The following is a 15202-nucleotide window of genomic DNA, read 5'->3' on the forward strand; positions in this document are numbered from 1 at the left end:
TTATCCGAAGCCAAAAAGAAAAAAAAAATAAAACAACAAAAGCATGGCACTAAAATTAATCACACAAATCATATACATTTATAATTGAATGAAGGTGGGGACTGGGGAACCACTACCAACCCCATTACTAAACTCCACTATCAATTACTACTATTATGTTCAAATTGGACGCCATCATATGTCTTTTGCTCATTCAAGGATGACCCTCGTCTGAGCTCATCAAACAAAATAACCTACGTATTTACTTGTAAAGAAATAAAAAGACAAAAATTTATATATATTGATGATTCTACAAACAAATAATCCCCTCTTATTGTGGGTTGGTTTGGGCCACCAAATTGGGGCATTTTCATTTTTCACAATGAAACTTCTCCACTCAAATGTCAAAAGTATTCTTTGTTATATTGTGAGAAAAATCACAAATTAGTTCTTCCACCAGTGACAGTGCCCCGCAAAAAAATTACTCCTGCAAAAATTGTCAACAACATTTTTTAAGTCAATAAAAGATTTCTCTTTAATTTCAATAATCATTAGTTGGTTTATACAACGACTTGCAAGTTATAATCGATGTACGTACAATGTCAATTGCTTGCATGTGTTTGTATTGATGCATGTTTATCATTTATACTTTCAATTTCGACTAAGATCGCTTCATATGTGTCTATCACAATGGGAGAGAAAAAGCACGTCTCTACTACAATTAACTATACTTTCAGGAAAGTGTTAAAATTTATGGTTAATGGTGCCACGAAAATGATAATCATAAACTGATTTTAAGACACTCCTCGTTTCAATAGGTTATCTAACTCTTTAGACATCATATTTCAATAGGTCACTCCCTAAAATGAAATAATTTAGATTGAGAAGACCAATATCCTCCAACTGGGCTTAGCAAAATGTGACTTGACCCTAGTCCCTGATGATTACAACTTCACCATGTAGATACAATCAAATATGTACATGTACACTCCTGAATTTATTCAATTAAGTTAAAATGACGGATACAATGACGTCAAATATACACGTAGATCACATTGTTTAGACCCATTAATCCATTATTGTATGGAAAAAAAATAATTGAAGCAATGTTGACTATAAATGTCATCGTACAGCTAGAAGATTACAAATATATCTATCCACCCCGACGAATTTCTCCAACAAGATAGAGCTACAATAAAGTATTTCACGAAGAAGAAAGTGATCCCACCAAATGCGGCGCCACTATTAAATCAATCCTTCTATTAACAAATTATGCCCAACCATTAATAACTGATCATTCTAATAAATAATAATGAGAGAGCGATATGCAACGTGATGCGCATGAATGGAATGCTACTTATAAAATACTATGAATATTATTAGAATTATTATATACAAATGTTATAAACTAAAAAATTATACTTCTTCTGCTCACCAAAAATGGGGCGGGGTCCTCATCTTAAAATAGAAAGTCTATAAAGTTTTTATTTTTAATAGACAATCCAAAATGAAAATAGTTTCTATTTTCAAAGAATGGAGATAGTAAGAGTTAGCAATAGTTACTTGAGTGGACTACCAATAATTCCCCGGAGGACATGGTTACAATAACTTGTTGACGTGATGTGAAAATTTATCTTTTAACTGTTTATTTTCAGATTGGATAATCTAGATTTCATAATAATTATTAATTTAATATGGAGTAGTTATATAGCAACCGAACTGGATCCTATTATATTGAACAAATATAAACTTGGAGTTACTTTCTTGAACATAGTAATTATTTCCTTCGCATCTTGCTAATGTACTCTCGTTGTCCACAAATAATTCTCAAATATATATATATTTTTTTTATGTTTGTCAGTTAGCAATTATCTCATTTATATTTATTATTTTTGTCAAATAATCTTTATAAGTGGAGTAACTAACATTTCAGTTCTATTTTCATCTTCTTCATTCTTAAAATTCAAACCATTTAAAAGTAAAACAAATCATTGTAGATGGTGGGAGCATTCATTCATTTTAGCTCTTCGATATTTATTTATCTCATCTTATAATAAACTATATAGGTTAAAAACTTAAAGTCGCATACGTAAAGGTTTTCTTTATTCAGCGTATGATTTTAAAATCTTCCAACAATTGGATTTTTAGACTACGCAAGTATTCTATTAATAAATCATATACATGACCCCAAATACTCACCGTTTACTATTCTTTCCAGGTAGACAGTAATGGTCGATCACAATATTTTTAGTGGAAATTTTTGTCGATTAGCTTATAAACCGAAATAAAACAATCCTTAGCATATCATATTATTTCAACGTATCTTTGTAAAAAATATATAATTAATTCAACATATTAAAAATTAAAATAGACATCTTAACAACAACTGGTGAGTTCACACACCAAATTCATGCGTATAAATTCAGTGCCTCAAAAAACCAATCATCTGAAATCTCAGTCGTTATTTTGTATGATCATTTTCTCTTATCATTAGTTTGTAATAGAGAATCAGAGATGCCAAACAATGATGGTATGAATGGGGAGGAAAACAAGTCTTCATTTGGATTGAAACAAGAGGTGAAGCGTTTGGTATCCGTGAGGCGGCCAGCGCGGAAACTCGACCGGGCCAAGACTGTCGCTTCGCGGGCCCTCACGGGGCTCAAGTTCATCAGCAAGACCGGTGGCACGTGGGTCCACGTCGAGGAGCGCTTCAACAAACTCAAATCCGATGATGGAATGTTGTCACGCGACGACTTTGGCAAATGCATTGGTATACTATAATTAATGAAATTATATGAGCTTATTAGTAAAATACTTGAAGTAAATAAATTTATGAGTACATATAGGAATGAAGGAGTCGTCTACGTTCGACGGTGAGCTCTTCGACGTGCTTGCCCGGAAGTGGGATACCTCCGGCAACTCCATCAACAAAGAACAGCTCAAAATTTTCTGGGAACAGATTGCTGACCCAACTTTCGATGGTGGCCTTCAAATTTTTTTTGAAATGTAAACGTTACTCTTCATTACACTCTCATTTCCAACCCTATATATGTATGTAAAATAAATTAATGCAATTTGAATTCCGAATCCAGGGTTGATAAAAATGCAGATGGAAGAATCACTGAAGACGAAATCCGGGAGGTATATATGATATGAACTGTATGTATTAATTAAACTAATGCACAGTCGATGATCCTAATAAGTGTTGACGTAGATTATAAGCCTGAGTGCTAAAGCAAACAAGCTGTCAGTCAACCAAAAAGAGGAAGATACTTATGCAAAAGTAATCATGGAAGAATTAGACCCCAACAAGCTCGGCTACATCATGGTACTACAACTCAACTCAACCAATTATCTAACTATCAAACTCAATCTAAATTCAAATTAATTAATAATCGATAAATAGATACACGACTTGGAGAAGCTCCTGCAGCCAGATGAATCGGATGGGGACTACAGCCGGAATCTGAGCAAGCTGCCGAGTGAGAACCGTAGGCCGCCAACGAAAACCGAGGTGCTCATCAAGCGGTTCTACAGCAGCGCTGCGTATTTTGTGGACGCAAATTGGAGGAGGGTGTGGGTGCTGGCGCTGTGGGTTGGAGTTATGGCGGGGCTTTTTGCCTACAAATATGTGCAGTACAAAAACAAGGCGGCTTTCGAGGTGATGGGGCACTGCGTTTGCATGGCCAAAGGCGCGGCCGAGACGCTCAAGCTCAACATGGCGCTGGTTCTGCTCCCGATGTGCCGGAACACCATCACTTGGCTCAGGAACAGGACTAGTTTAGGCAAGGTTCTTCCCTTTGATGACAATATCAATTTCCATATGGTAAGTTTCTTTGTTTATCTATTTTTGGTCGTCCACTAAAATTAGTCTTTGTGTATTTATCAGTAAGTTTTTCCTCTCATTAGGGTCCCAATTGTTACTAACAAACTTCAACCGCTAATTTTCCTTATGTTTTTCTTCACCAAATTTTCATAAATTAAACTTGTGTCATTCACAACTAAATTATTTTTTTTGGACAGATTTAATTAGTAGTACTACTACTATTTTTAGCTTGGGTTCTAATTCCAATCAATTTAATAAAGTTGATTGTGAATATTGAATTTATAGATTGTTGCCACGGCGATCGGAATAGGAGTTGGAATACACGGGATAAGCCATCTGGCGTGCGATTTTCCGCGACTCCTCCACGCGAGCCCGGAGGAGTACAGGAAGATGGCACCATACTTTGGAGATGATCAGCCAAAGAGTTATTGGCATTATGTAAAACGTTATGAGGGTGTGACAGGGATAGTGATGGTGGTTTTGATGGCTATAGCATTCACACTTGCATCACCATTTTTTAGAAGAAACAAAGTGCATCTACCAAAGCCTTTGGACAAGCTTGCAGGGTTCAATGCCTTTTGGTATTCACACCACATATTCATCATTGTCTATACCATTCTCATTCTTCATGGAATCAACCTATATATGACCCATGAATGGTACAACAAAACTGTGAGTTCTCATTTAATTCCTATTTAGAAATTTAAAGTGATATAGGTAGTATTTTTTTCGATTGAGTTATCTGACTATATGTCATGTTTGTGCATAGACTTGGATGTATGTTGCCATTCCTATAACAATTTATGTTGGAGAAAGATTGATAAGAGCCTTCAGATCCAGCGTCAAGCCAGTCAAGACCCTTAGGGTATATTAATATTGCACCAAATTAAACCATAACTAATGTTACTATAATTTTTTTGGTAGTATTCATGTGCTTGAATTAATTACTTTCATGGATGAAGGTGGCATTCTACCCCGGAAAAGTGCTAGCACTGCACATGAAGCCTCATAAAGAAATATTCAAATATAAAAGTGGACAGTATATTTTTGTCAACTGTTCAGCTGTTTCTCCATTCGAATGGTATGTGTCTCAATTTTTTTTTATTATGAAATGTAACGAAGTAGTATAATAAATCAACATGTCATGAATATGGGATCATCTAGATGTTTTTATTGTACAGGAGTACTATTATATTTAATTAATATATATATTTATTGGTAATGATCAAACTCAAACTCTGTACATTATAGATTACCTACCATGAATTGACAGGTAATTGTATGGGTAACAAGAAGTTTGACAAACAGCACTCTGCACATATTTAATGTTGTCTTATTTAAAATAATTAGATTCCTTAAATAATTGCAGGCATCCATTTTCAATAACTTCAGCTCCTAGAGAAGATTATTTAAGTGTTCACATTCGGGATGCGGGTGACTGGACCAAAAAAATTCAGGAAGTATTCAGCTCAAAGGTAAACTCATATATATATGCTCATTTTGATATTTGTTATCCCCTCTTAAATATACTTGAGATTCTCTACTTCATTACTCTATTTTTTACTGTTTTTTTTTAGTTCTTTATTTTATTTTAGAGTTGACTATATACACTCAATTATGATGTGTAATTTTATCCTAGTGCTTGGCTTGAGGAGTCTAACATTTTCTTTTTTATATACAGTGATTTTTTTTTAAAGTGAACTTCAGAAATAAAAATTATATCAAATCACTGATGTATTAATATTAGTTGGCACTTGGCATTATAAATTTATCAATAATTGATATTTATAAATCAGCAAACTGGTATTCTTGAGTCAGCGAACTGTCGTTTTACAAAGTATTTTTTAATACTTAATTTGTCTAGCAATGTCTTATTGTTTATTTAGAATTAAAATGTGTGGATTATTAATTCCTTGTAAGGTACCTCGGCCGCCACCTACAGAAAAAAGTGGGCATCAGTCAACCAAGTTTATTGATGTAGAAAATAATCACAAGTAAGTCGATGGTTTCCATAATCCATTCTAATAAAATTAGTGGATTAATAATACTACAAAACAATTATAAAAAAATATGTGCACACTACATTATATATCATGCATTGGTACTAAATGTCTCAATCCCACAGTGTTCCAAAGATACTAATCAATGGTCCTTTTGGAGCACCAACACAAGACTACAAAAAATACGAAATTGTGGTACTAATAGGGCTCGGGATCGGGGCAACCCCAATGATCAGCGTGGTGAAAGACATCGCCACCAATATAAAAGCCATGGAGGAGGAAGAGAACGCGATTGAGGAGGGAAGCAGGGGAGGAACCGGCCCTCTCCCGCCCACCCCAGTGGCTAAGAGAAAGAAGGGGTCGGGCAGCGATAAACATGATCAATTCAAGACGAAAAAGGCTTACTTCTATTGGGTGACTAAAGAGCAGGGCACGTTCGATTGGTTCAAGGGCGTGATGAATGAGATTGTCGAAATGGACCATAACCGAGTGATAGAAATGCACAATTACTGCACAAATGTGTATGAAGAAGGGAATGCTCGTTCCCTCCTAATTTCTAAGCTTCAATCAATCATCATTGCTAAAAGTGGAATCGATATTGTGGCTGGGACTAAGGTTAAATCACACTTTGGTAGGCCTAATTGGGACACAGTCTTCCAAACAATTTCAAATAATCATCCAGGTTCTAAAGTTGGTAAGTTCATACATTGTTTTTGTTAATGTAAATGAACTCATAAATCATCATTTAATTACTTGGTTTATTAAGAAAATTGTTGTTGACCATTTTTGCAGGAGTATTTTACTGTGGGGCACCAGCAACGATGAGAGATCTGAAAAAGGCAACTAAAATTTCTCACCCCAACCCAGCCAAATTCGTGCTCCACAAAGAAAATTTTTAAAAGTATAATCGAAAAGTTTGGTGGTTATATTATTTTCAGAATCCAATTTTAATCGCAATGATGAATTTAAAATCTTTTGTGTTGTAATAAATGTTAGCTGCTGTAATTAAAATATAGCATTTCGTTATTGGTAGGTAATGCTTTTAAATTTGTTATGCTAGTACCTATCTTTCTTCCCAAAATCAATTTTATAAATCAATCAAAAATATCCACTCAATTTATACTTACAAGACGTCAAGACCCACACAAATACATTCAGGCCTAATGGGTCTTCAAAACATGGGCTTCCTAAAATAGGGCCTGGCCCATTCAAGCAATATTAATCGTTTACTTTTTTAGTTTTATACTTCTTTTATTTATTACTCCATACCAAAATCATTTCATACATTCTTCTTTAGTTCTATTCTTATTTTATGTATTGAAGGATGATTATTTTCCCTTTTATCTTGGTGGGTATAATTATGATTCATGAAGGTATGGAGTATAATTTGTAGACACATCTAGATATATTCTACATTTAAAATTCTCACTATATTAAGTAAGTAGTGGAGTAGTAAAATTAAGTCTTTGAAATTTTTAATTAAATAAATGTCTATTATGTTTCCAAGCTATTTGGGAGTGGCTTATTAGCTTGTCAAGTAAGATGTTTCCTAATTAGCCCTTATTATAGTACTTCCTTCTTTTTCCGATCCTTCCCTCTTTGTTTTTTTTTCTTGTTTATCAAACAAAAATTATTTAAAGAACATATGATTGTTGCAGCACATCTACCGTATACTTAGAAAATTGTTGTACTAATTTTTTATATTAAATCAGCAAACTATTTATCTAATGCTAAAACTATACAGCATATTATTTACCTAGATCCTTTAGTCTGACTTGTGTCTTATTCTATATTCAATGATGAATGACTCGGTCATAAAAGCAACTTTTTTAATCCAGAGTTAATAAAATCACAACTAGTTTACGCGTGTGAATAATATTATAAGTAGTATGAAACGTGAAATGTAAAATATTAATATGTGAAAATAATAAATCATAAATTAATAGTTAAACCGTGTTGATTAGGTTGAGTACTGTTTAATTATATATGTTAGCAATTTGTAATTTTGAAAACTGAAATAAAATATAAATACATTTTCATAATTTTTAAATTCATGGTAGGACACGGTAGATTTGGTAGCGGCCGGAATTGCATGTTCAACGACAAGCATAGGTTTATCATTTATGGCATCTAATCAGTCTGTGTGTCCTTGTATTTTCGTGCATGTCTATTCAACAGATAAATTCTCGCATTTCAATAAAATGATCAACCTGTAACATATCGGCTAAATAACGAACCTATTATTTGTATTTTTCTTTCCTTTCCTCCTTTTTTTTTTAATCTCATTTTCTTTCGATCAATTGCATTTGAAAGCATAAACGTAAGCATACGATTAATGGACTTGTAGCGGGGCAATTGCCCCTACTCAAACTTTAACTTCTATACTATTTTTTTTTTAAAATTTTGAATATTTATTTAAGTTCCTTTTTAAATGTTTCATTCTCAATTTTTCAAATTATCTGCTTATATATATTTTTGTCCCTCTTAAGTTTAATTCATGGCTCCATCTCTGACGTTATTGAATTTGGTACTTGCAAAAGAACTTTTTTTTTTGGTACTAGTGTGCAACATTCATGTCAAAATGTTAAGTTACTATATGTGATCATAACTCAGTCTTTGATATCATGAATTAAGATAGGACACAAATACAATACATTAATTTGTTTGAAATTAAAAAAAAAATCATGAATAGGCCAAAATTTGCAGGTGATCATAAATTTGCAGGTCATGTTACCAAAAATTTTTTTTGTAGGTGATCATAAATATAACTAATTAAAATAATTGGGCATGGCTGGCAAATTGCAACGTTGACGTAATTATAAATTAACCTTATTAGAGCTTACGAATATTGAAATGCAATAACCATTTTTTGAATAAGATTCGTTACTGTTTCCTAGTAATTCAACCCAATTGCATCATCCCTGCCATTGCCACGTCATAGACAAAATGCTACCCAATACGACGTCGTGGTAGTAGGTAACAACGACGACGTTGATCGCCCGTTCAAGGAGAACCCTTCCTCCGTCAATTCTCATGTTAGGTTGATCCTACGTGTAAAATATCACATCTTTAATCATAATACCTTACCTACATTATTCACACCAACCATTTGGTTACGTCAACTCATATGGGCATATGACTTCTCTCAAATAAACTCATCAATTGGTCTATGATTCAATTGTACACATGGAACTAACAAATTTAATAATATGAATTAAATTTTATAACAAGAAATTTGATTGTGTAAGTAGTAGAAATATTGTTTCGAATTAAAATAAATAAATAAATTAATACAGCTTGTATGCGATTTTGAGAAGTTCAACAAGAATTGCTGGTCTTGCTTGATGGCTTCTCCATTGACAAAGTATTAGTACTATTACTAGTTTTTGCTTGTCAATCATATTTGACCAATCAACCCTTTCATTTATTCCAATTTTCCCATCAAGTTTTTGTTTGATGTTCAATTATTATTGTAAAACAAATACTGTATATATTCGATGGACAATATTGATAAATTACTTGTACTATTACTTACGTAAAATATTTTTATGTTGAATTGACTACTAGTTTTTTATAGTTGGATGAAACTTAGCCGTTCTTTTAGTTGGATGAAACTGTAGCGTCTACCAATAGCTTTTTTTATGAAAAGACATAATCTTGTGGAATAATTGTCAAATTAAGATCATATTCTGTATTTAGAATTTAGTACTACTATTTTTGTGATTAGGGAGAATCTTATAGTATCACATTGTACACTTTTTAAACCATATAAGATATAAATTGCACTCCTAAATAAACTATGGTGTCATTCAGTTGGCATGACTTATTATAATATGATTGTACATCTATGGTTGTGTGATTATCCATATAAGATTAAGTTGTGTGATTCAATCTCATGAACAATCTTGCAAACTGAACAATCTATATATATATGATATGAATCATATGATGTTTTCTATCCTAACGTTTTACTCAGGTACAAACTCTTAATTACGTTTCAATTATGCATTCATTCACTCTACGAACTAAAGATTAAATATTCACTTTCATAGTAAGACATAATATAAAGCAAGTCCAATAAAAAAAACTCTGAAAATTCATAGTCCCATTGAAATTGTTCAACACACATATTTTAAAAGTTGTTAGACTTATAATTATAATACGTTTTTTTTTGTTACATATATATACATAGATTTTAAAATATTCAATCCGATGCGAACCAAAATCCAAAAATTCAAATCGTATTTTAAGTTTCAATTTAATTTGGATCAAATTTTCCAAATTAAGATACTTTGCTCAGATGATTATATAATTGTAAATACACATGTGCCATGTTTGGTTGTCAGGATTCTGTCTGGGAAGTAATCTGATTCTTTAAATTTTAAATTCATGTGTTTGTTTCAGTTTTTAATCAAACTGTGAAAGTTATCAGAATCTAAAAACAAGGAAAGTTAGTACAATTTTCCATGATTCTGAATTCTAGCTTTCCTTAGTTATTCTTTTTCCCAGTTTTAGGATTCTTACATATATAATGCAATATAGTATAATTTTATTATTATTATTATTATTATTATTATTATTATTATTATTTAGAATGTTTTAGAAATAATTTAAAAATATAAATCATACTACTTAATTTTAGAATATAAATAACTATGATTAAAATTATCATAATTATAACTTACTTTATAATAATTCATAATAATACTTAATAATTTATTAAATAATTAAAATATAATTATATAATATAAATCGTATGATAAATAATTATTATTATTTTTATAAATTAATAATTAATCAATAAAGTTATAGTGTAATTTTCATTTATTAAATTTATTCACTTATAACATCCTTAAATATTATAATTATAATACTAATTATTATTATTATTATTATTATTATTATTATTATAATAAATGAGTATAATATTTCAAACTATAATTATATGTATTATTTTATATTATGATAGATAATCCATTTTTTAAACTATCCATTGTAATAATAAATATAATAATATAATTATTATTATTTGTAATTAATAGTTTATTGAGAATTTTATATTATTATTCTTATTTATAAATAAAAAATAATAAGTATATTTTTAGTTTGGTGTTTAAATTAAATATTTTAAAATCATGATATTTTCTAAACACAGGAAAGTAAAGTTACTAGGAATTATATTCCCGGAATTTAATTTTTCAGGAATCATTTTTCTTGTCAACTTTACTTTCCCATTAACCAAACATGGCCATAGTATTTTTCATGTGAAGGCTATTTTGAAGGATTAGGCTTTTTTCATAATCCAATTATAGAAAGAGCGATTCGAAATTATTGAGCAAGACCCACCCAACACTTCTCACCAACCACACCATAAAAAAGAAAAGCGAATTCCCAAATATAGCCCTGAGCAACCCAAATTGCCCGACAAGTCCCCATCTCACCAACTTTGAGCAAGATATATACCTCAAATCCCAACTCTCATTTTCAGGTTCAACTCTACAACACAACCAAAGTTGATACCAACATTTCCCCTCAGATTCCACCCTCACACGCAAAACAAAGAATGGATGCCGCAGCAACAAAAGATGACGTCATTTTCCGATCCAAACTCCCCGACATCTACATTCCCAAGCACCTTCCGCTCCATTCCTACTGCTTCCAGAACATCTCCAAGTACCGCACCAAGCCCTGCCTCATCAACGGCGGCTCCGGCGAGGTCTTCACCTACGAGGAGGTCGAGGCCCTCTCCCGAAGAGCCGGCGCCGGGCTGAGCCGCCTCGGCCTCCGCCACGGCGACACCGTCATGATCCTCCTCCCCAACTCGCCGGAGTTCGTCTTCGCCTTCCTCGGCGCCTCCTACATCGGCGCCGTCTCAACAATGGCGAATCCCTATTTTACCCCTGCCGAGGTCGTCAAGCAGGCGAAAGCCTCCGAGGCTAAGCTAATCATAACGCAGGCCTGCCACGTCGGCAAGGTTAGCGGCTTCGCTAAGGATAACGGCGTTAGGGTTGTGCTGGTGGACTCGCCGCCGCCGGAGGGCGATTATCTGCAATTCTCGGAGCTGGTTGGCGCGGACGAGAGTGAATTGCCGGCGGTGGATTTCAGCCCCGACGATGTGGTGGCGCTGCCGTACTCCTCCGGCACGACGGGGCTGCCGAAGGGGGTGATGCTCACGCACAAGGGGCTGGTCACGAGCGTGGCGCAGCAGGTCGACGGCGAGAATCCGAATCTGTATATTCACAGCGACGACGTGATGATCTGCGTGTTGCCGTTCTTCCACATTTACTCGCTCAATTCCATCCTGCTGTGCGGCCTCCGCGCCGGCGCCGCGATTTTGGTGATGCAGAAATTCGAAATTGAGCCGTTTCTGGAGCTGATTCAGAGGTATAAGGTGACGATCGGGCCGTTCGTGCCGCCGATTGTGCTGGCGATCGTCAAGAGTCCGGTGGTGGATAAGTACGACCTTTCGTCGGTCAGGACGGTGATGTCGGGGGCGGCGCCGCTGGGGAAGGAGCTCGAGGAGGCGGTGAGGGATAAGTTTCCTAATGCCAAGCTTGGACAGGTAAGCAACCAAATACACTAAAAATATATTGTTACTACTTTTGTTTCTGTGTTTTTAAATTTTTTAAATTTGTTTATACATTAAAATGTGATGTGACTAACTAAATTTGGAGAGAAACGTTAAAAACATATGATATCAAATCATGGCGCATTATTAATTTAATGCGATATATGTCCATGTTTTGATGCTGAGTACTCTACAGCAAATGGTTTATTTGTTTCTCACCCATTATCATTTTAAGGAATGTGTATATAAGTAGTGTATTCATATTAATACTTGTAACACACACGTCGACAGTGCACCAAATTAGTGTGTATTGAGTGGCTCATTTTTCCTACCTAAGAAAGAAACGTGTAACTCCAATTCCTTACTTAAATAGTAGTACTAGTAATCAGTTTATTGCTAAATATAATAAAGGAAATTTGGAGAGTCCAAAATCTCACTCAATTAAACACGAAATAATTTTAAGCAAGCCTAATAGATACCATGTGTTAATCGACACGTGGCAAAAAGTCTGCCATGGCAATAATTTAATTTTCAGAAACTATGATACGTATAGAAAAGTTGCCTAACACTTTTTTAGCGATAAAAATTCGTGAGACAGAATTATGGATTGAGTTGTGACAAGTAACAATATTTAAAGTATTTTGGAGTTTCATTAAATGATGACATGTGGTGCAGGGTTATGGAATGACGGAAGCCGGACCGGTGCTAGCGATGTGTTTGGCTTTTGCAAAAGAGTCATTTGAGATCAAATCTGGTGCATGCGGGACCGTGGTAAGAAATGCTGAGATGAAAATCGTTGACACGGAAAGTGGTGCTTCGTTAGGGCGCAACCAGCCTGGTGAAATTTGCATCCGTGGTGATCAAATCATGAAAGGTACACTATTTTTCATTTTGTGTATTAATATGAGCACACTGCTATGAAATACTGCTCCCTCCATCCCACAAAAGATGTCACACTTGTGGGACGGCACGAGATTTTAGAAGGTTTTGTTTTGTGTGTTAAATAGAGAGAAAATATAATTTTTATATTCATGTGAGAGAGAACTTTTTTCATAAAAGGAAATGTGACACCTTTTGTGGAACAACTAAAAATGAAAGTGTGACATCTTTAGTACGACGGATAGAGTATCACTTTGGTGTAAAATTTAATTTTTAATCTAGAGTTTAATTTTTCAATTAAATTGAATCTCCAAGTTTTTAAATAGTTGAGGGTATTTATGTAAAATCCCGCTAGTAACAACATCATTACATACATCATCATGACGCATAGAATAGAGTTGGTGGTGGTTATGTTATTGTGCGGTAGTGACACATACCCTCATGACACATTCCCACGCTATATATAGTATTCCTACCGTTTAATTATTCATAGTAATATTTTATAATTATTTAACATGCAATAAATTAAATTGAATAAACATTGTTGCAGGTTATTTGAATGATTCAGAGGCAACAGAGAGAACAATTGACAAACAAGGATGGCTACACACAGGAGACATAGGGTTCATTGATGAAGATGATGAGCTTTTTATCATTGATCGTCTTAAGGAAATAATCAAGTACAAAGGCTACCAAGTTGCCCCTGCCGAGATCGAAGCCCTCCTCCTCAACCATCCCAACATCTCCGACGCCGCCGTTGTCCCGTAAGTCCCACTCATATCGACAAATCAGTGATTCTGACTCCTCTATAAATGAATGGATAACCCCGTGCTTTTTTTTATAAGGCTTTCTAAGAGGATAAATGGTTAATTTCTAACACTCCATTTATTGATATAAAATGGATGAATGTATTTTTTAATCTAAGTTAATTATATTATGCAGAATGAAAGATGAACAAGCAGGAGAAGTGCCAGTTGCTTTTGTTGTTAAATCAAATGGATCCACTATTACTGAGGATGAGATCAAGCAATTCATATCCAAACAGGTCGGATATTTATTTTATTTTATTTTGTTTTATTTACATTATTAATTTTAATTCATTAATGGAATTTGAATATAATGAAAATTATTGGTTTTTGCAGGTTATTTTCTACAAGAGAATTAACCGAGTATTTTTCATTGACGCCATCCCCAAAAATCCATCTGGAAAAATATTGAGAAAGGATTTGAAGGCAATATTAGCAGCAACTACACCTTCTCCAAACTGATAACGCTGCAAGTATTTGAAGCCATATTAACAAAAAAAATCGAAGTTCTTGTATTATTTTGTGATATGATGGGGTTTTCTAGACACACAAATGTTGGTGTGGTGTTGCAATATTAAATCTATTATTTGTTGATTAAACTTTAAAACTTATTCATTTTTTTAGTGTTTTAAGCCATATCACTTATTATTACGTACTCCACTAGAAAAGGGAAAGACAAACCTATCGCTGAAATCTGAATTGCAAGCTAGTATGATATTGATAATCATGTAGACTATTGATTGTTGATTAGATTACTAATCATAACTAAAAGTATAATTACAGCGGATGCACTGCAGTATGCCTAAAATAAAGAAACTTTTCGGTGGAATAGTGCATGCTTCTAATTTAATTAATTTCATATATTGAGCACCAGAATATTTTGTATTAGAGTTGTCGGTCAAATAAAAAATTAGAATATCTGTATAGGCAGATACCATTTTTAAACATTCAAATATTGATGGACTTTCAAATATTGATGGACTTTTCATGCCTCCTGTGAGCACCTTATGTGAGCACCACTTTTATTTGATATACTTTTAGCCTTGTTCGTTTTGATTTATCTATTTAGTTTGATTCTAATACGTTAAAAAATGTTATTGTAATTTTTAATTTCACAAAATTCATAAAAATCAAAGCTATTTGT

At 33.6% G+C, this 15202-nt stretch overlaps 2 protein-coding genes across 2 annotated transcripts; both read left to right on the forward strand.

The window, feature by feature from the left end:
• Window positions 1-2469: 2469 nt before the first annotated feature.
• Window positions 2470-6848, forward strand: LOC125186269 (respiratory burst oxidase homolog protein C-like). The gene is made up of 12 exons (XM_048082622.1): window positions 2470-2749; window positions 2826-2985; window positions 3072-3120; window positions 3194-3307; window positions 3386-3805; window positions 4091-4477; window positions 4575-4670; window positions 4768-4886; window positions 5175-5280; window positions 5726-5799; window positions 5931-6499; window positions 6598-6848. Exons 1-12 carry the CDS (start codon window positions 2494-2496, stop codon window positions 6702-6704), a joined length of 2457 nt encoding a protein of 818 aa, XP_047938579.1. The 5' UTR covers window positions 2470-2493; the 3' UTR covers window positions 6705-6848.
• A 4433-nt stretch (window positions 6849-11281) lies between these two features.
• On the forward strand, window positions 11282-14657 carry LOC125188747 (4-coumarate--CoA ligase-like). The gene is made up of 5 exons (XM_048085777.1): window positions 11282-12367; window positions 13049-13247; window positions 13803-14016; window positions 14195-14297; window positions 14395-14657. Exons 1-5 carry the CDS (start codon window positions 11369-11371, stop codon window positions 14518-14520), a joined length of 1641 nt encoding a protein of 546 aa, XP_047941734.1. The 5' UTR covers window positions 11282-11368; the 3' UTR covers window positions 14521-14657.
• The last annotated feature ends 545 nt before the right edge of the window (window positions 14658-15202 follow it).

Source organism: Salvia hispanica, chromosome 5, assembly GCF_023119035.1.
Source record: "Salvia hispanica cultivar TCC Black 2014 chromosome 5, UniMelb_Shisp_WGS_1.0, whole genome shotgun sequence".
In the NCBI taxonomy this organism is placed as follows: domain Eukaryota; kingdom Viridiplantae; phylum Streptophyta; class Magnoliopsida; order Lamiales; family Lamiaceae; genus Salvia; species Salvia hispanica.

Excerpts from the sequence above, each read along its gene's own strand:
- LOC125186269 (XM_048082622.1), top strand. The coding sequence starts at position 2,494 with ATGCCAAACAATGATGGTATGAATGGGGAGGAAAACAAGTCTTCATTT. Across the intron at positions 2,986-3,071 it reads CTTCAAATTTTTTTTGAAAT|GGTTGATAAAAATGCAGATG; the intron begins GTAAACGTTACT and ends TTCCGAATCCAG. Across the intron at positions 5,281-5,725 it reads AGGAAGTATTCAGCTCAAAG|GTACCTCGGCCGCCACCTAC; the intron begins GTAAACTCATAT and ends ATTCCTTGTAAG.
- LOC125188747 (XM_048085777.1), top strand. The coding sequence starts at position 11,369 with ATGGATGCCGCAGCAACAAAAGATGACGTCATTTTCCGATCCAAACTC. Across the intron at positions 12,368-13,048 it reads CTAATGCCAAGCTTGGACAG|GGTTATGGAATGACGGAAGC; the intron begins GTAAGCAACCAA and ends CATGTGGTGCAG. Across the intron at positions 14,298-14,394 it reads AGCAATTCATATCCAAACAG|GTTATTTTCTACAAGAGAAT; the intron begins GTCGGATATTTA and ends TGGTTTTTGCAG.